Here is a 20,672-nt window from a genome sequence, read left to right on the forward strand (position 1 = left end):
CGTCTCCCATAAGATTGCTCATGTACTGTCTGTTGTGAGACACATTGTTAGATTACTGTGGGCATAGAGCCCACCCATTGTTTACCATTGGTTGACTTCATTGTCACACTCATTTGCTTACTACTTATTCATTGGCATGTGTAGGCTTTCCTTTCTTTTCTTGTGTTTGTCCCTGCTCACTTTTTAAGTTGCTACTTTTTCCTTTTTATTTAAGCATCTACGAGAGTTTATGTTTTTTAACTGGCTTCCTCATGTACCTCTCTAACCACCTCTACCGTGCACTGTGTTCCCCTATCCTGCACGTGAGCTTATCCTCCACTACCCGCTTGTTACCTTCTAGTCTGTGTGCTTTTTTCCTGCCAGCTCCACTATGCTGTCATTTGTTTGATTCCCTCCTACCCACAAGCCCCAGTGTTGGCCCCACCACCACCCCACAGGTGCATGCTCCCCACCCCTCCCCCAGTGTTTCTTCTCCCCACCTGTTTTGGGGAGAAAAGCAGTGGCCATTTTGGGTGCACGTCTACAAAATTATGTCTGTATTTTTTTTTAAAGTTCTTTAGCAATGCGGAACACATAGCTAAAACTATTGTCAAAACCAATGGATACCAACCTGTTGGCTTTGCCAATGCGGTTTCCTTTGCATTGCCTTCTACCGAGAGAGCCGATAGATAAGTGAATAACTTGTTTTTTATATGGTGCTTCATACATACTGCACGTCTCGTTTCTAAGAGCTGAAAAAAGCCGATGTTGCTGTTAATTTATGGTACACATTTTACCGAACTCTGAAGGGCGAAAGATGTCCGTCTTGCTTGAAGTTTAAATTATGACCTCCCCATCATCGCATTTGCCAGCTGCAAATGTTTGACTCATTGAGCTAACCTACTGGCTACTCCATGCACTGTGCAGCATGGATGCATAATCCTAGGATGCTGGCTGTGCTTGCCAGTCTTATTTCTTCTGGCCTATAATGACCAGAGATTGCAGTTCTTGCCTGTCTGCATTTGTGGGATTTCTGTAGTGCCTACTAGAAATCCTAGGCACTAGAATCCATTTAGTGCATCAGAGACAAAACCGAGCAATTTAGAGGTGGCGAAGTGCATGTGCTTTCTTTACAAACATTTAGTGATTTCAATGAAACTTAAACATGGTATTTCCCTGCTTCCTCATTGTAAATCCCAGATTTCTTTTCAGGAAACCAGACCGGGCATGCCTAGAGCCGGCTGTCCCTGAAGCAAGCTGGGAAGAGAACGTCTATGAAAGGATTTGCCACTCTAAAGCAGCTGCTTATTACAAATGATGAATATCGATCTCTACAGATTTTCTATTGGTCTTCTTGCTATGTTTTTACTCTGACATTTTGTACACTTTATTTTTAAGGCGGAATATTTGCTTGAATTACAACCTGTGCTTGAGCAATTTGGTTGCTTGTATTCTGGTACAGTTGCATTTTTTCTTTGGCTTGTTCCAATCAATAGCTGATATGTACATGCTACTCCCCGATAATTGTATAGCGGAATTATCTTGCTATATATCGTTTCATAACTATGTATAGATGAGTGGATTGCTTGACTTTTATTGGAATAGACTGAAATTGTCCTCAAACTAGAATTTCTGATGGTGTTGCTAATTGAATAGTAGCAGCTGTTCTGGGTGAAAGGGTGAAATCTGCTTCTGTTCGTCTACGTCTTGCAGGGCTGGTCTGGATCCCCTTGGTGAAAGGAACATTGGCTGCCCCCATTACTAATGTATTGATTTATGCTTGAAATTAACGTGTTAAATTACAAGTTCCGAAAAAGATGTGAATCAATATGTTTCTCTTGTGTCTTCATTTTTGATTTTATTTCTCTGCCCATCTTTGTGCTTTCTTTTTCCTCCTCTTCCTTATCTTGACTTCGCCTTTTCACTTCGGTGCCAGTCCTACTCGCCTCCTCATTCTATGCTGAGCTTCGTCACCAACTTTCACCTACTATCTTTGACACCGTTACATTCTGTGCTGAGCTTTTCTAGATTTCTTCACTTTCTATGATTGGGTCCTCCACCACCTCATTCTGTATTTTATTGGTTTTATTATTCTGTCCTTTTTTCTAAGCCTGGTACTTCCACCTCCTCTCCTCTTTACTTCTATGCGCTTGAGTCTGGCTATTCTTCATTTCCCCCAAGTGTGCCACTTCCAAATTCTTTCTCAGTCTCATCTGTTTCTAAATCCAACTTTTGCTCCTTTCTGACCCAGCTACTCTTTGCTTGTATAGCTCCTGCTCTTTTGTTCTTTCCCTTTTCAGTGCTACATTCGGCCTCTTCTTTATGTATCCACTTTATCTCCTGTTTTGATGCATGGCTCCTCTACTCCGTTTTTTACGTTACCAGGTCCTTCACATCTACTTTGAGTGCCGGGCTCTTCTTTGTGTGCCTTGATCCTGGCCCTACCGTTTGCGTGCCGGGCACCTGGCCTTACATTGTGTGTCAAACTAAAAAGGAGTAAGAGCATAGAGGTGCACCGCGGTCATCTCTGAGGCATACTAAAAAGGACTCTTACCAGAATTGGAACATAAATCATTTTAATGTCACTATCTGAATATTCCTAACAGAAACCTTCGACAATGGGTCAAGCACATCCAAAGAGAATTACTAAGTGAATGCAGATTGTTCAAAAGGTCCAAACACAGCACAAAGCAGGAAACAAAGTTCCTTAAAGATGTAACATCTCACGGGAGCACCATTGAGCAGACTACACCAAGAGCAGTACACTCGATTTGTCATCATTGGAATATCCTATATTTGCAAGGGTGAGAAAAGCAAATGTAGAGAAGAACATGGCACAACATAATTCCTCATTCACTGCTTGTTTGCCCTCTTCTGTTTACCGGGCCAACTCCACTGCACTTTTCCCTTACTCACTTTGGTGTGAGCCGTCTCATGTTGTAACCCATGCCATGCTTACCCTCCACCAATGCAGGTGCAGCTAAGAGATCACCGTTAACATAAAAACAAAAAAAGTCAGTGTTTCTTATTCACGTAGACCTATTTGTTTACTGGCACTACATTAAAATATTATGTTAAACATATTAGTACTACTAATTAATGATGTAATTGTTGCACTCCTGGACCTTCCACTTTGTGTGCTGAGCTTGGCCCTCGCCGCTAAATTCTGTCTGTTGTCAGACATACCCTTTTCTTTTCCTTTCTCCACTTGCTTTCTGTGCAACATTATTCAGTCAGTTTTGCAGGTTTATGCCTATTTTGTTCCCTGACTTCTCTTTCTCTTTCATGGTTCGCTTCTTCTCTTTCTGTCCGGTCTCTTCGCATTCTGGCTAACTCTTACTCTTTGTCTTGCTCCTCTCTTTTGTGTTTTGGCACCTCCACCTTACCATTAATGGGCCTTCCTCAGGTTCCTCCTTATTTCATGGGTCATTTTTTAGGGTCGAGCCTGCGAGCGGCAGCTACAAGTTATAGGTTATTATTGTCCTGTTTTGTTGTCATTTGGGGGTTTTGCTTGTTTTTTTAGCTTCTTTTGGTAGGGCACGCACTTGTTTTTGCCTTGTTTAGTTTTTCCCCATGATCCTCTTTTAAAATAGTGGTACTTGCAATTCAGTCATTTGTTTACTATTTACTTATCTGTAGAACACCAGAGCAATAGTTTAATATAGTTAAGAGTTGATGAATGAAGTTTAAATGTGGCAGTATGAATTAATCAGAACTCGAGGAGAAGCGATACCTCACGTTCTTCATTGACAAACTTTCTCAAAAATACTCTCATCGATATCAATTTCTACATGTTCTTGTGCTATGTTAAGCACGCAGTAAAGCTCCTGGTGTGTCCAAATCTTTTGCGGAATCGAACTTTGTTTACCAATGTGCTTTTGATTTAGTTTGAATTAGAACTTCATAACTAATGTTTGAGTTCAATGCATTAGGCTCATTTATACCAAATTCACAGCCTTGTTTGTTTAGCATTTATATTCTGGAGAAAACGGCATCCGTTGATGGTACGTTTTTAATGGTGAATTATAAAATGGAACCGTGCATGAAGTTTTCTGTCTCAAAACTCTTTACGCCAGTCACCTTTTATTGGCGTATCACAAGGTCCGAAATATAAAGGAATGTTATATTTCCAGACACAGTTAAAATGAGCATGAGAGGGTGTAGTACAGCAGGTCCAAACTAGATGTCCCTGTCTTAAGCATGAGAAGGTGCAGTACTGCAGGTCCTTACTAGATGTCCCTGTCTTAAGGGTGAGAGGGTGCAGTACTGCAGGTCCTTACTAGATGTCCCTATCTTAAGCGTGAGAAGGTGCAGTACTGCAGGTCCAAACTAGATGTCCCTGTCTTAAGCGTGAGAGGGTGCAGTACTGCAGGTCCTTACTAGATGTCCCTGTCTTAAGCGTGAGAAGGTGCAGTACTGCAGGTCCTTACTAGATGTTCCTGTCTTAAGCGTGAGAGGGTGCAGTACTGCAGGTCCTTATTAGATGTTCCTGTCTTGAGCATGAGAGGGTGCAGTGCTGCAGGTCCTTACTAGATGTACCCGTCTTAAGCGTGAGAAGGTGCAGTACTGCAGGTCCTTACTAGATGTTCCTGTCTTAAGCATGGGAAGAAACAGTGCTGCAGGTCCTTACTAGATGTCCCCATCTTAAGCGTGAGAGGGTGCCGTACTGCAGGTCCTTACTAGATGTCCCTGTAGGGTCATCAGCACATGGTGCAGTATGAAGTAGCATTCCCACAATATAATCTAACACTGGCATAAATAAATATCCAAGTATTCCCCAAGCTAAGTTGTTAAAAATGTTTCTTACGTTTTTTTCAAATGTCATTTGTACACAGCAGAAGCAGCACCACATATTTTGGTCTATATATAAAAGCACCCGGCAAAGTGATATTTCAATGACGGCCTACTCTGACAGAAGTTGGTGGCCAAATGTTCTTTAAAACATGGTTTACCATAATGTTTTCCAGGGACTGCTGCGGGAAAACGTCTGGCCACAATAACTGTCATGCAGCCACTCATCTTGTGAAACACCTTTCCAAATATTTTTTTTGAATCCAGGAGCATGTAATTGTCTAGTATTGTTATCTCGCAAGCACACTACTTGGTGTAGGACATACATTTAATACTTGGCCCACACATGCTCCTATGCTTTTTACATCATTAATAATCAATCAATCAGGATTTATAAAGCGGGACAAATCACCTGTGAGGGTCTCATGGCGCTGGAGTGGCTAACTGCTTCCTGGTGATTTGTTCCTAAGAGAGTGTTGGGAAACTGTCATAAACAAAAATTCTTATTTAAATGAGCATTTGTGCGCTATGTTGTACAAAGGCTGTGCGTTTCTACGTTGCCTATAAGCTAAAAACGGTGCGAGGAGGGGGGTAAACACAATAAAACGGCAACTGTGCCTAAAAATCAACTACATCTTGCTTTAGATCATGTCTCTGTGGGAGGTTGCTACGATGCCAAGCTTGATAGATTCGTGCATTTTTACATTTATGTATGAAAGCAGTGCAAGGCTGCTTTTTGGTTTACCATTACACGTGTCGCTCCATTCTGTGGTACTTGCCACATAAATGTTGGTGCTTGTAAAGCTGAGAAGGTGCGAATGCTAGCCTAAAGCCTTCCATTTGAATTCCCGCCAGACATCCCTGCCTCCAAATAACAAAGGGCTTTTGTCACATGCGTTTGCAAAAGATTGATCCTGTTAAAAAAAACGTATTTATATGCATTGTAGTACTCTACGAAGTTTATCAACAAAACCGCTTTGGTTACTAGTTTCAAACATTGGCCCAATCATAGAATATTGATCGTATCGGTCATATTAAGGTGCTTGTGTAAGGTGTTTCTTTCCTACCAAAGTAAATGTTTTATTTGATTTGTAGGCACTACACACGATAAAACAACAAACTTCATCACATAGCAACAATCCACATAATTACACTCCACACCATATACTATAATCAGCATAATTACACTTCACGCCACAGAATTCAAGCCCACACAAATCAACTCAAAACACTTCCATTTCATACCACAACAAACCACACATTTATAATCAACACATTAACGTAACAAAAAACATACATCCATTATAAACCACATAATCACACATCATAACACATTATTCAATACCACAACACAAAATTAAACACAACTACATAACATTCCACCAAACAAATTGTACATAATTACACACAAAAACACTTAATTCCACTAAGCATACTTCCAATCCAATACTATATAATTCCTATCCACATAATTAAACTACACACCTTACCACATAATTCAACTACAAAAGAAACCCACAACACAGTTTCACACCGCACTAACAAAACTAGTAATTGCAAACCAAACTACATATTTACACTACACACAACATACATCCCCTGCATAACATATAAATTACAAAAATACATTTACAACGCCAATAACTCTAAATCTCACAATTGTGAGACCTATTGTGTTTCTAATGCTTGTTCTTTTTGTCCCTGACTTGTCCATTAATGTCTTGGTTGTGCTGTTCTGTCAGTCTTGCATTCTTCTTTACTTTCTAACCTGTTTTTTTTTTCAGTCTATTATTTGTTCCTATTATTCCTTTTGTGTATTTGTCTTCATTTTGTTCCCTGCATGCCCTTTGCTTTCTGGTTCTTGCTTTCCCTTTATATTTTCCCAATTTCATTTAGTTTTTCCTTCTTTTTCATTAGTTTTCCAATCTTTTTCTTTGTTCCACGATTTATCTTTCTTTCTTTTCCACCCTGTCTTTTTTCTGTCCTTCATTTCCTTGCTGTTGCTTTTTTTCTCTGCTTTTTTTTAATCCCTAAGTACTATATTCTTTCATTTCTGTCTGTCCAAATTAATTTCCTCAACTACTGGTGAACCTTATTATATAGCTGGAATGTGTTTACAACATCCTGCCTGAAGAGGGTGTGGGATTTAGCACTCGTTTTTGCTTGAGCTTGTGTAATACAATAGATAGTTTCCTTCCAGTATAGTTAGGTTCACATTAGTTTTTGGATAGACGCATCTTCACTATCTTAGGGCTGGTGATAGGTCTAGACAACTGAAGAAGTTTGGTGACCGCGTGTAAGACTTGATTACTTTTAGAGAGTGGTACAAAGACTTGGGCTACCCTTTGTATTACACAAAGCTACCAGTGGGTGAAAAAAAATACACATCTCACTATTTCAGTCAGTTAACTGCAAAGTTAGGCAGACCGCAGAAGCTCGTTCACCAGTGCTTTCACTCCGGTAGCTGAGGCCTTGCAAATTCAAACAGATGTATTATACCAATCTTAGAGACTATACAGCAGTAGTGATTTTCACTCCATTTTTCCCCAAAAAATCGGCTTGCAGTGTTTGAAAATAACCACCGTTTGTTTTCAAACATAGGTCATTAATGTTGCAACAATAAACACACTTCTACCAATGTATAAGCTTTCACGAGAAGACTTTTTTGTGTCATCTAATCAATGAATTTTAGGAAACACATTTTTGTTGCCCAAACATCAAATTGTCATTTTCATCAAGTGTTTGCATGTACTAGTGCAATACAGGGATTGATGCTGCCTTGCATGCTCATGTGGTACCATCTTTTCAATGGAAACTCACAATATCCCAAGGATTGCCTCAGTTAAGGTAGGACAATCATTATGACAAGTGTTGGTTTAGACTAGCCGTTGGTATCCACTGAAGGCGAGTTATTATGATCTTTATACTAGTAGCAGCAGTATGCAGCAGTTGGCTATTCTAGAATTGCCACCATTATGTCAAGGCGTCCGGCAGGGATGGCTTGCTGCTGAAGGCAGTGACTGCGCACTTTATTTTATTAATAATTTCTATTATACAAGGGTTAGCATTACAAGAGTTGGGTGAGGGAACCATCACACCATGGATGCCTACCCTATTCCAAGAATTACCACAACTGTGCTAGGGTTGGGAGAACATGGGTACCATCATGTAGGGATATGTGCAATATGCAAGAGGAGCAATTACCCCAGAGCCAGAATTACTCAATTGGTGGATATAATTATGCCGTTGATGCCCGTACTGTCAAGCATAAGCTTACATAGTCAGTTTATTGAGCAGAATACTTCCTGTCCTTTTCTGTTTAAATATTAATGTTAATCTCTCCACGTGAACAGTTACTGGAATGATAAGCAGTCCATGGAACGCCTGTAAAATGTGGTCTGGGCGAGATCCTTTCAAATATGTTCTGCTGTTACCTCTCAGCATATTGGAAATAGATGACAATTTTACCCAGGAGCACAGTGAACTAGGACTCTGCACATAGTTGTGGGTGTTACCATGGAGATGCAGGTTTTCAAGCTGCCTCTTCTCTGAAAGAACATATGGAGTTTCAGATGCTGTTGCTGAGATTGTGGGAGGGGCTGAAAGAGTACTCTCTCGCGTGACCAGCACTACAAGTTAAACGTTCTTCAATGTAACTCACCTCGCTAGGATATTCAACACTTTCTTCTTTATACTTTTATACCCACCAGTTTTGGCCCCTTGGTCCTTATGAATGATTCCTATTTGATTTAGAGTTATTGTGTGAAAACTGAACTATCAGTCATTTTGAAAATCTCTGGGCCATTACTGTTTGTGCAAGAGAAATATTTTCCATAGCTACACAGTACATCTTTAGTGAATAGTTTTTCTCCTGAAAAGAAGGCATATTTAGGCCTAAACAACCGTATGCCTCATTGCTTATCTATACCGCCTTTGCAGTCCTGAGGTGAGTCTAGTCTACCTTACAGATCAAGTGATCGACACAGACTGTAAGGGCACTCGGATTATTCAGGTGACTGCGAGCACTTGTTTTACATTTCCTTGTGTCACTCTTTTCACTTCACTTATTATTAGTTCACGTTGTGCAGTAGCTCTAATTGTTTAGTTCTGGTCCTGATGAATGCAAGGACGTAATAGTCCCTATATTGCAGAAACATGTCGACCACCCTTACCTCAGGCAGTCTACATAATTAGACTGCTTAAGGTCGCACATATTTTTAATCTTGGTATTTTAGGCACACATAGAATAAATATTATCTTGTGCTTTCTCTAAACCAATTTTAATACACATTTTGTCTTGGTTTTCTTTCTCACTCACTTTTTCTTGCACTGCACACCCCAGTCCCATTTTCTTAGTCCACTCATTTACATCGAGTGGTAGACCACACTGTTAGTGTCTACACTTTCCGAGGGACCCCTTTCCACCGGGTTGACCTCTGATTGTGGCACTGATTTTCTCAGACGGGTGGTCCGGATAAAATCCCAAATGATGAAGGGCGGATCCGTATGGTGACTGATGGGTAATTTCCTCATCCTTTGAGAGCCTCCTGTGCCGTAACAATTTAGAGGTGCGGGTGCCTTGGGTAACTTCTTTATACTTCTGGGCGCTTTTTTTGAGACCCTCTGGTACCTTTTGTTAATTAGACCTCGCCAGTTTATTTAGAAAAATAACAGCCATTCATTAAAATAAATCCCCGAAGTTAGAGCTATACTACTGCTGGAACTGCTTCTTCTACTTTTTTTCTTTATACGCTGTTCATTGATAAAATGCTATTTTTGCTAGCGGGTATATACAACAATTTTTTTAGACTGGCTTTGTACCGTAAATCTGAGCTCTGTAAGGAAGTAATTAGGAGAATTGCTCTTAATTGCTTAAGTTTCTTGTGGTGCTCGTCGTTTTTGGCTGAATTCCCTCTTCTCATGTATTTTATTCAGGTTAATTCCTACCCCGACCCTCTTATTGCTTGATAATCCACAAAGACAAGGGAGGGGACAGGTACTGCCTGTAAGGACGGGAAGTTGATGCAGCAGGCAGCTTCTTTTATTTTTCTGAAAATTTCTGTGCTGCTTCTAGTTGGCATGGAAGCTTTTGGAAAGGACATGGGTAGTCTATTTCGATGATTATGGGAAATCCTCCAGCACAGTCTGCGTTGATCACATCCCTTTTGTGCAAAGAGTGTGGTCAACTACCTTGACTTGGGACGGTCGGAGTAAAAGTTACTAAAATGCTGCTCGACAACTGAAATCCTAACCATCTCCCTTTGCTATATTTTTCAGAATTGGGTCAGGATAGGCCTTTTTTTGAGTTTCTTTCTCTGGAGAGTTCTAAAGGGAGCTGGTTCCACAGCCAGAGCGTTAAAGGCACATCAGCCACAGCTAACACCATATAGAGGACAGACAGAAATGTAGTTCTCCAGTTTTGGGGTGTCTTTCATAGATTCACATGCTTGAATATTCCCCGTCGTCGAAGTTAGCAATAAAACCCAAAATATATGTATATAAAAACATAATTACATACATTCTAAAACCATAAATACTTATAAGTACCAAGGAAAGCATTAACACATAGGAATACATTAGAAGAAAAAAGCACTTTCATAGTATATGCTTGTCATTATGTTAGTCCAAACTACAGCCAATCAGGCGCAAGCACCCCTCTAGAACCTTCTCTTCAGAGGCTCAGGCCCTCAGATTTTCTACCGCACGTCGTGTGAAGGGAGTCTCCCTAAGCTCTGCTCAGTTTTCAACTACTTTGTGGATTTCTACAGTTTTTGGAGATATCTTCAAGTAAGAAGTCTTTGTTTCGTCCATGTGCTTCTTGTGGGAAATTGCGACTCTTCTCAGAAGACCCTCACAAGAAGTGTATTTACTGCCTCTATCCAGAGCATGAGGTAGGCAAATGTAAAATGTGCAGGACTTTCTCAACCAAAACCCTTTAGGACAGGGAGGGGCGTCTCCTCCTGTGGTTGCAGAGGTTGAAGGATAAGGATTCACCTCTTTCTGATGCAGAAAGCCGTGCGTCAGGTGTGTCTAGAGCCACTTCTAAACGCAGCAGTGTACAGGATTTACCATCTCCATTTCTAAAAAAGAGGAAACTTCAACTCCAGAAGGCTCCTGCTGCGTCTCCACCTCTTCCTGCTACGTCTACGCCCTCGAGATCTGACTCTCAGGCGTCCATGGCTTCTTCTACACATGTTTCCATTAAAAACATTAAATTCAGATGATAAAATCTGCGGTCTCTGGCTCTCTGACGACGACTTGTGCCAGCGGGTCGGCGGCGGCGGCTGCGTTGACGTAGTCAGTGGTGACGATGTCAGTGTTGACGATGGTGTGTGTGTGAGCTTTAAATAGGTCTCGTCGACGATTCCGATCTCGTCGACGTCGAAGAAGGCAGTCTCGTTGACATCAAGATTTTCGTCTACGCCTTCTGTGAAGAGAGCCTCTTCGTCGGCGGCGGCTCAGTCTACGGTGGCCCCATCGACGGCGGCTTCGTCGTCGACGGCTGTGGTCTTGGCGTCGTCGCGGTGGTTGTCCCGTCGGCGGTGTTGATGTCGTCGACGTCCACCTTCGCATCAATGCCTCTGGTGCCATTTTCTTTATCCGGTTCAGGGGCTTCTGCTGTTGACCCTCTGCACCAACATCGGCATGTGCCTTTGGATCAGCTTCCGGTTCCACGTCACTCTCAGCCTCCATCACCTCTTTTTGCCACTGGTTCAGAGCATGACTCTGGTTCTGATGAGGAGGAAGATGATAGATTCCGGGCGGCTCAATGCCCTTCGGAACTGATTATTAAATGTCAGGACTATGAGGACTTTGCAGTTTCGCAAACAGCCTATTCGTGGTGCGCGCGGACGCGGCACCTCCTCTTCTTTTCGCGGCAGATCCAACCAGTACCACTCCTACGGCCAAGGAAATCAGAGATATTCCTCTCTGCCGCAGCAGTCTTATCGACAAGTCTTCCATGTCCTACAGAGGAAAGTCTTCCTACAGAGGCTCCGCCTTTAAGAAGCAATGACTTGCCTTCCCCGCTCTAAGTTGGAGGTCGAATCTCCCTTTTCTTTTCCAATTGGTCTTCAATCAACTCCGGCCGTTGGGTGCTGGACATTGTATCAAAAGGCCATGCTTTGGAGTTTGTCAAGTTCCCTCCAAACACTCCTCCAACTGGTCCACCTCCGGCTCAACTTAAGGAACTCTTTCATCAGATTCGCCTCGTGATTCAGAAAGATGCCAATGAAGTGATTCCCAAGTCTCAGAAGGGGATGGGATTCAATTCCCGCTTTTTCCTCGTCCTCAAGAAGTCCTGCGAATGGCGTCCGATCCTTGACTTAAGAGCCCTAAACAAGTACCTGAAGTGCCAATCCTTCTGCATGCTCATGCTAGTGGAAATTCTCCGCCTTCTCTCAAAGGACGATTTCATGAACACCATCGATCTCCAGGACGCTTATTTCCACATGCCGATACGTCCAAGACACCGGAAGTACTTGCGCTTCCGGGTAGGGCGCAGAGACTTTCAATTCAAAGTTCTGCCTTTCGGCCTTCGCTCCGCCCCTAGCGTCTTCACAAAAGTCCTGGCTCCGGTGGTGGCATATCTACGTTTGAAGGGCGTTCAAATTTTTCGCTACCTGGACGACTGTCTCATCAAGTCGCAATCTCGTCATCAGGCGTCTCTGGACACTCGATTCTGTCAGACTCTATTCCACTCCCATCGGTCTGTCCATCAACACCGAGAAGTCTCAGGTCGATCCAGCTCCCGACAGGACCTTTCTAGGTGCCACTCTGAATACTAAGCTGGCGAAGGCATTTGTGTCTCACGAGCGTCTGCTTCGGATTCTATGCCTAGTGGCTCTCATCCGTTCAAAAGGGTCAGTTTCAGTATTGAAATCCTTTCTCGGGATGGCGTCCTCTTGCATCTCCCTGATCCCAAATTGCAGGCTCAAGAGTCGTCCAATTCAAGAGGAATTAGACAAACAGTGGCGTCAGGTCACCGGCTCTTTCAACGATCTGGTCCTAGTGACTGCTCGAATGAAGTCCGCTCTTCAAAGGTGGGCTCAACCGTCAAACATCGCTGCCGGTACTTCTTTTCTAAGCTACGCTCCGGAACTCGTCCTCACCACTGATGCCTCCCTGGAAGGCTGGGGCGCACATTTTCAGGGGCTATCCATAAAGGGCAAGTGGACCCTGTCTAAACGTTACTGGCACATCAAGAGACTGGAACTTATGGCTATTTTCCTGGCGCTCAAGTCTTTCCATCTTCTGCTCCAGGTAGAATCAGTGCTCATTCAAACCAACAATACCACCAGTATGCACTATGTAAACAAACAGGGCGGCACCAGGGCACCGCTCCTTTCTCAGCTGGCACAGAGCATCTGGGACTGGGCACTCTGTCACCAAATTACCCTGACAGCGGTTCACCTACCAGGCATCTCCAACATCCTAGCGGATTCCCTCAACAGGTCCGCGTCTTTGACCCACGAGTGGGTGCTGCATCAGCCGACTCTGGACTTCATCTTTAGGCTGTGGGGTCACCCAAACATGGATCTTTTTGCGAGCCCTGTGAACCGGAAATGCCCATATTATGCAAGCTGGCTTCCCCATCAAGGGTCGTGCAGGAATGCCCTTTTGATGGACTGGTGCAATCTATTCGCCTACGCTTTTCCGCCGATTCCGCTGGTTCCTCGAGTTTTTTGGAAGATGCGGAGACAGCCGTGCCACATTCTCCTGATCGCTCCCAGATGGCCTCGACCAGACTGGTTCTCTGAACTGCTGCTTCTCTCTCAGTGCGAACCCATCCTCCTTCTTCCTCGAGCGGATCTCCTCACAATGGACAAGGGTCAGATCTGTCATCCTGACCCCTCCTCTCTCAAATTATCAGCCTGGAGCCTGAGCACCTTGAATTTGCTCACTTGAATATTTCACCAGCATGTAGAGACGTTCTTGCCAATGCGAGAGCTCTATCCACAGTAAAGACTTACAAGCTAAAGTGGAAAAGGTTCTGTCACTGGTGTGCATCTGCCAATATCCATCCCGTGTACTCCTCCCCTGCTCACCTTCTGCCGTTCTTTCTGGAGTTGGCTCAATCAGGACTTTCCCACTCCACTTTGAAGATCTTTCTAGCGGCAATATCTTGTTTTTGGCAGGATGGGTCTTCCTCTCTCTACTCTAACAGAGTAATTCAGCAGTTTTTCAAAGGGCTGTTCGGGATGTTCATTCGGCGTCTTCCTCCTACCTGGCATCTCAATGTTGTTTTGGCGCAATTGGTGAAGGCGCCTTTTGAGCCCATCCACAAAGCGGATTTAAAATTTTCTACCTGGAAGGTGGCCCTTCTTCTTGCCTTGACCTCCTCACGTTGCCTGAGTGATATCCACGCCTTTACCATTCAGCCTCCTTTCCTCCAATTCAAATCGGACTGTGTTGTACTTCGCACCAACCCGGTATTCATGCCTAAGGTGCCAACTGATTTTCACCTCAATGAACCAGTGTTCTTAAAAACTTTCTTCGCTAATCCCCAATCTCCGGCGGAGCAACGTTTGCATTCATTGGACATTAAAAGATGCTTTAAATTCTACATCGACAGGACAGCGCCCTTTCGTAGGTCTGATCAACTGTTCGTTGCTTACAGACGCATGCGCAAGGGGCGTTCTGTTACCAAGCCAACTATTGCAAGTTGGATTTCCTCAACAATCTCATTCTGTCATCAGAAGGCCGGCAAGCCTCTTCAATCTTCAGTGAGAGCTCATTCCACCAGGGCGATAGCATCCTCTACGGCCCTGTTTGCTGGTGTGCCGATTCATCAGATATGTCGAGCAGCCACGTGGTCCAGCAGGCACACTTTCATGAAGCACTACTGCCTTGAGACGATCAACGAAGCTGATGCTGCAGTGGGCCAAGCGGTGCTTTGTAATCTTTTTAAATAAGGTGAGCCTCTTTCCTTCCCTCCGACCTGTATGGGTACTATTGTCTGTCTGGCAGCATTATGTGGTTTCATTGCATTGTATTCTAATACACTGCTATTGTTGCATTGCGGTCAGCTATTACTGCTCACTATTCTATTCAAGCATGTGAATCTATGAAAGACACCCCAATACTGGAGAAGAACAATTGTTACTTACCTGTGTACGGTGGTTCTCCAGTATTGGTGTCTTTCATAGATTCACATGCGACCCACCTACCTCCCCTCAGAGGCTCGCTTCTCCTCCTAGACTCCTTTGTCACTCTTGTGCTACAAAAATCTGAGGGCCTGAGCCTCTGAGAAGGTTCTAGAGGGGTGCTTGCGCCTGATTGGCTATAGTTTGGACTAACATAATAACATGGATGTGCTATGAAAGTGCTTTTTTCTTCTAATGTTTTCCTATGTGTTAATGCTTTCCTTGGTACTTATAAGTATTTATGGTTTTAGAATGTATGTAATTATGTTTTTATATACATATATTTTTGTTTTTATTGCTAATTTATTTACCGTGGGGCTCCCACTTCGACGACGGGGAATATTCAAGCATGTGAATCTATGAAAGACACCAATACTGGAGAACCACCGTATACAGGTAAGTAACAATTGTTCTTTTCGCAAGCCAAATCACTATCTGGCTTTGATGACCTCTTACTGCACCTTAAATTGAATGTGTATATGGTCAAGCAGTCAGTGAGGACTAGCCATGCCACTGGATATTTGCGAGCACTTAATGGCTATGATGACCAGCCAAGGACCATCATTCTTATGGTATGGCAGCTAAGGGATCAAATATTAGGTCATACCTTGATAACTTCTCAAACAGTAGTCTACCTTAGAACAAACAGCAGCGTTCCTACCAGGTAGTACTCAGCCTTTGGTAACAAAGCACTGCACTGAGATTAATGTGCAGGCATAGACTATATATCTTCGTGTGAGGAGCAAACAAAAGCTCATCATTTAAAAGCACACCTAGCTAAAGCTCAGTTCATAGTAAGGCAGAGGGCAATGGTCAGTAATCTTCTGCTAGAAGTTGGATACACAGGTATTCATGGTATCACAGATAAATCTCGATCTTGCTTCCATTAAGTTTAAAATGGTTTTATTCACCCACTCTTACTGCAAGATAGAACCTTAAAGAGATACATACAACCGCTTTTTAAGAGTCGGTTTGCATGAGAATCTGTGTAGGTAATGGTTCTGGTCCAGGCTTTTAGTAAGCCATACCAGTGAACTCTTATAAACAGACCTGATTAGACCTTGAGGTGATGCCGATGGAGAACAGCAGGGCCTAGACAGAAAAAAGCAGTCATCTGTCATGGGCAGTACCTTTCACTTCCGTCTCGTAAAGATGGCTAATTAGATTGATGTGGTTTAGGGTGTGAAATGCAACACCCAGAGCCAAAGGAATTTGGCCAAGACACTTTTGCTTTGTGCTATTGGTTGCAAGACAGCTTTTCAATACATTTTCAACTAAAGATAACTTGTGCTGAGCCTGTGTCCTTTGTCCTCTTAATCTGGTTGGTCATATCGTCCGCCCACAAACGAGCAAATGAAGGGATTCTTGCTTTATTCTCCATTAGAATTGAATGGACTTTGCTATTTTTCAGGCAAAGCCTGTGTCAGGATTCAGTGCCTAATCTTAAGTATTATTTAATTGGAAAATAAACTAAGTGTGTAACAGGTTAGTAAGCAGACTTGTGGAGGAGAGCTCTTAGAAGACTGAACATACCTCCTTAGCCACATTTGGGGCCTCCAAGTCAGATACAAAGGAAACTGATGGGGCCTCCAAAAGTAAAGATTCCGTTTCTGTTCTTTTCACAAATAGCACCCAAGTCTTTCTGTATTGGGGAAAGCTTTTGTACGTTTTTGAGCTGTGCATTTCAGCTAACATGGCATTAGAGAATGATGGGTTGCCTCTGCCGTTACCATGGCTTCATGTCACTAGGAGGATTTGATTGAGCCAGGCTATATGTACTAAAGTCAAACTCAGCAACATGGTAAGAATTAATCTGGAGCACAGCAAAAACTTTCTCCCATGCTAGGCCCAGGCAATATGCTGTGTTTTATTTCCTGTAGTAGTTGTGGGAATCAAGCTGAATAGAAACTGATACAGCATTACTGTATCCACTTGACAGTAGTGAAAGACATGCATACCGTGACGGCACTGGAGCACCTACATGGCCTTAAGGCAGAGCTCGGACTCTTAGTTGAGTGACTCCTCTACAACCATTCATTTTACTAATCATAAACGTCCAGTCTTCCACAAAATCCGACTAGGCTTAAATGCTCCAGGATACATCAAATGGGCTCAGAGAACCATCTACACAAATGTCATCTTTTACCAAAATCTGATATGGTCAGCACAGTGCCACAGAGCTGTTCTTGTGGCAATAGTGCCTTGTTCATATGCCAACACAATATTTTGACTGGTTTATGGAGTTCCTCTATGCTTTTTTGCATACACCACTCCTTTACAGGATTCTCAAGAAATTGGAGAACCCAAACAGTCATTGCCTTACTGTGGGGATGTTCTAACAGGACCTGTATTACCTGATTCAGCAAGAAGATCCGATTTTGGCTCTCCCTTCCTTTGCTGACCTTAACCGACTGGTTTCTGGAGTGCAGCATCTGCTAACTTGGATTTGTAAGAAACAGCCACTGCTGTTGTGTATGCTGCCAGAAAGGACTCCACAGTAGAAGAATAAAGGTTTTTGCTTTTACCACCAACACCTTGTAAATAACTTAATGTTTTAACACCCTCCTTTAATTATATCTAAGCTTTTCTGGCACAGGGTGACAGGACTGCAAAATCTTTGTACATACTTACAAACCTCTCTCTGCTAGGAAGTATCTTCTGAGCACCGCGGCGGCAGCTCTGTTTTGACACTGAATCTTTATTTGATAAACCATTGTAACTTATAATCTGATCACATTTTCCGTGTGAGATGAAAAACAGCTTTCATAAACCCCTATCACCTTGTTAAGAAGGATAGACAAACTCTTCCTTTTAAATGTTCTGTATTTAGTTTGCTGTAAGAAAATGTTGCACTGTAAACAGGCACCTTCTTTATTCTAAAAAACTAACTTTCTTCTCAACAAGAAAATCGTTCTTCTGCTGTTCCAACCAATAACTTAATTCTTACTCTATCTGTACACAGTGTAGATGTCTCAAAAGACTTCAATTCGATTTGGTACACATACACGCTCTATGAAATTTGATAATCTTTTTATCAACCTCTTGACTGTTACTCATGGCATCAACGTGGTAGTGCCTACTTTTGCCACTTGGTGATCTTCAGTAACTCCAAAGGCGATACGAGAGGCTTAGCCTCCTCCAGTACTTTGTTCTTTCACCACTGTTAATGCAAAATCGGTGTCTTTCCAAAGGCATGTTCCCATTGTACTCTGCATAGGTTATTCCAGACTGTTTTGTTAGCATTGCTCACTTTATGCAGGAAATGTTGTGCAACCTATTTGAATGAGGCTTGGTCACTCACATCTATTCTCTTGGTAAGGTAGAAGCATGTTTGTGCTTGGAGCATATCCATGTTCCAATCTGGAATAGCAGAATAAAGTGGTTGAGGTATGGGCTAGGGCTTTAGGTGTTAAACCTGTGCATGAAGAGGCTGCTTATATTTCGCTGTAGCAGCACACTCATGGTGTGATGCAACACAACATATAAAGTGACCAAATCATTTTAACAAAGCCTTTTCCAGTCCTGTTTATGGTGTTGGTACATGGCAGCTAAGAGGAGGCTTGAGACCATGGACTACAACTATCTGAATACTCACAAAGGTAGTTTGTCCTTAATTAATTCTACCCTTTATTTGTATTTTTGAGGAATGATAGTTTGCAGTGGACTGGTGAGGATAAAAGATCAATCAGTTGCTTGAGTTAGAAGGGCCACTCGAGGTTAGTTGGTAGGGAAATGCTCTAAATGGTTAGACTGTTGGTCGACCAATGTGGTTTTCAATGTTATTACTTAAATAGCACATCTAACCTCATTAGGTAGGATACATTCAGCGTGTAATAACATGCATAGACCAAAGGGATCATGATCCCAGAGTTTACTGGTAAGTATTACACATTCTGTGGTATAATTGTCTTTGGAAGGACATCTGGAATCTCATAAGCCAAGGATCAAGAGTTTGGTTGAAATGCAAATACCTGACTCTTGTGGCTATAAAAGTTGGTTAAGAATCACATTCAGGAATTTGTAGAAATATCTTGGCAGAACCATCCTGGGATTCGCTACTGGTGGTGAGCCTTGGCTAGACCTAGACACAGATTTATGTCAGATCCGTTCAGCCTCTCCTACATGTTTATGGGAATACTGAATAGGAATCTCTGGGTTTATGGTAATTGACCAAGAGATTAATTCGTTTTTGTATTGCACCATTTTAGCTCCTATACGATCTTTTAACCAACTGTCCTGTGTGTGTTCTAAACAAAGGGCCTAGCAATTTTAAATTTCTTACAGACTTTGAATTACCTCTGTGGTAGAAGGTAATAGAAACCCCTGTATTGTTAGAGATTTCCCTCCCTCCTGATGTCTCTAGGGTCTGCAAAATTCACTTTCTAAACATTGATTTGCCTTATAGTAGGGGTTTGTTTTGCGTTGTCTAGCACTTTCATTTTGGTGTTACAGCATACATTTTTTCAGTCAGTTGATGTTTTGTACTCTCCCAATTTCAGGTGTCCCAAGGTTTACTGGTCAGCCTGAGCCTTCATCGGTGCATGCCGGAGACAGTGTGGTCCTGAACTGTGAAATAAACATTGACCTTGTGCCCTTCGTCAGATGGGAGCAGGATAGAGAGCCACTGCTTCTTGATGAGCGTGTTGTTAAACTTCCCAACGGAGCCCTGGTAATCAGCAATGCTACCCAGAGTGATGAGGGCCAGTATCGCTGCATGGTGGAGAATGTCGGTTCTTCTAAATACAGTGATGAAGTGGAGCTTAAGGTTCTGCCAGGTAAGATTTTTTTGTTCTCTTCATTGACTTTGCATAGGTGTACCATGCTTTGTAATGGTTGAAGAACACTGATTTTTTTCATTGTGTGTATTGTGGTATGCAACAAATGGGAAAGCCGATGTATATTGTTAAATTATAGCCAGAGAAATTATTTCTCATGAAAAATAACCCTGAGCATTTATCATGAGAATTGTTGTACTTGTATCCATTTAGGTTAATTGAGGATCATTTACTGGGTTTGAATACAGATTTATTCTGCTCAGAGGACAGTTGGGATAGTTTATACACTGATGGTTTAAATCCATGTATACTCTAAAGATCAGGAAAGGTGTGCTAATCATTTACACACTAAGCAAGTCAATCCAAATGCTCTCTAAAGAGCTTAATCGTGCTATTTTTTATATGCCCTAATTTTTAGGTTTCGCCTGGGGCACGGAGCGTTAGCTCCGCCCCCAGAGAAATCTCTAGTCTTCAGTAAGGGACTCTTGGAATACGCCCTCTGTTCCATTGGCTAGCTCCATAAATGGAGGCTAGACATTGGAACAGAGATCTGTCCGTCAAGGCCGGACCAGATTCGGGGGCGTTCCCGAGATTTTTTCCCTGAGCGGAGTTTCGTTTTTTCCCGTTCCCTCCCCTTTCACTGAAAGTGATTTGTTTCTGGAGCTCGGGTCAGATGCGCTGTCCATTCCCGCCCCCCTCCGTGTGCCTCTCCGCCCCCCCCCCCCGCTGTCCCGCCCCCTCCCGCTCCCCGTGTCCTCGTAGGTGCTTGTTAAGATTTATCGTTTAAATGTTCATTTACATAATCATTCTTTCAATGGCTCAACCTATGTTTTGGTTTCCCACCTCAAGCGTCTCATGGCTGTCCCGGACGTCTTTATGAGTGACAGTTACCCTGGCCTATGAGCGTACTGAAAATCTCTGCGCACACTAATCATGGAAAGGGAAGTGGCTGCTGGGCGGGGCTTGCGTGCGTCATGGGTTG

General features: G+C 42.8%; 1 protein-coding gene across 10 annotated transcripts in view; it reads left to right on the forward strand.

The window, feature by feature from the left end:
- The window catches only part of NEO1 (neogenin 1), a 577,741-nt gene that overhangs the window by 321,486 nt on the left and 235,583 nt on the right, over window positions 1-20,672 (forward strand). For all 10 annotated transcript variants that reach the window (XM_078685036.1, XM_078685045.1, XM_078685037.1 and 7 more), the window contains exon 3: window positions 19,415-19,690. In XM_078685036.1, the coding sequence (XP_078541162.1) occupies window positions 19,415-19,690 (276 nt within the window). The remainder of the gene's footprint in view (window positions 1-19,414; window positions 19,691-20,672) is intronic.

The sequence above is a fragment of the Lissotriton helveticus genome, chromosome 3_2, assembly GCF_964261635.1.
Source record: "Lissotriton helveticus chromosome 3_2, aLisHel1.1, whole genome shotgun sequence".
NCBI classification, from domain to species: Eukaryota; Metazoa; Chordata; class Amphibia; order Caudata; family Salamandridae; genus Lissotriton; species Lissotriton helveticus.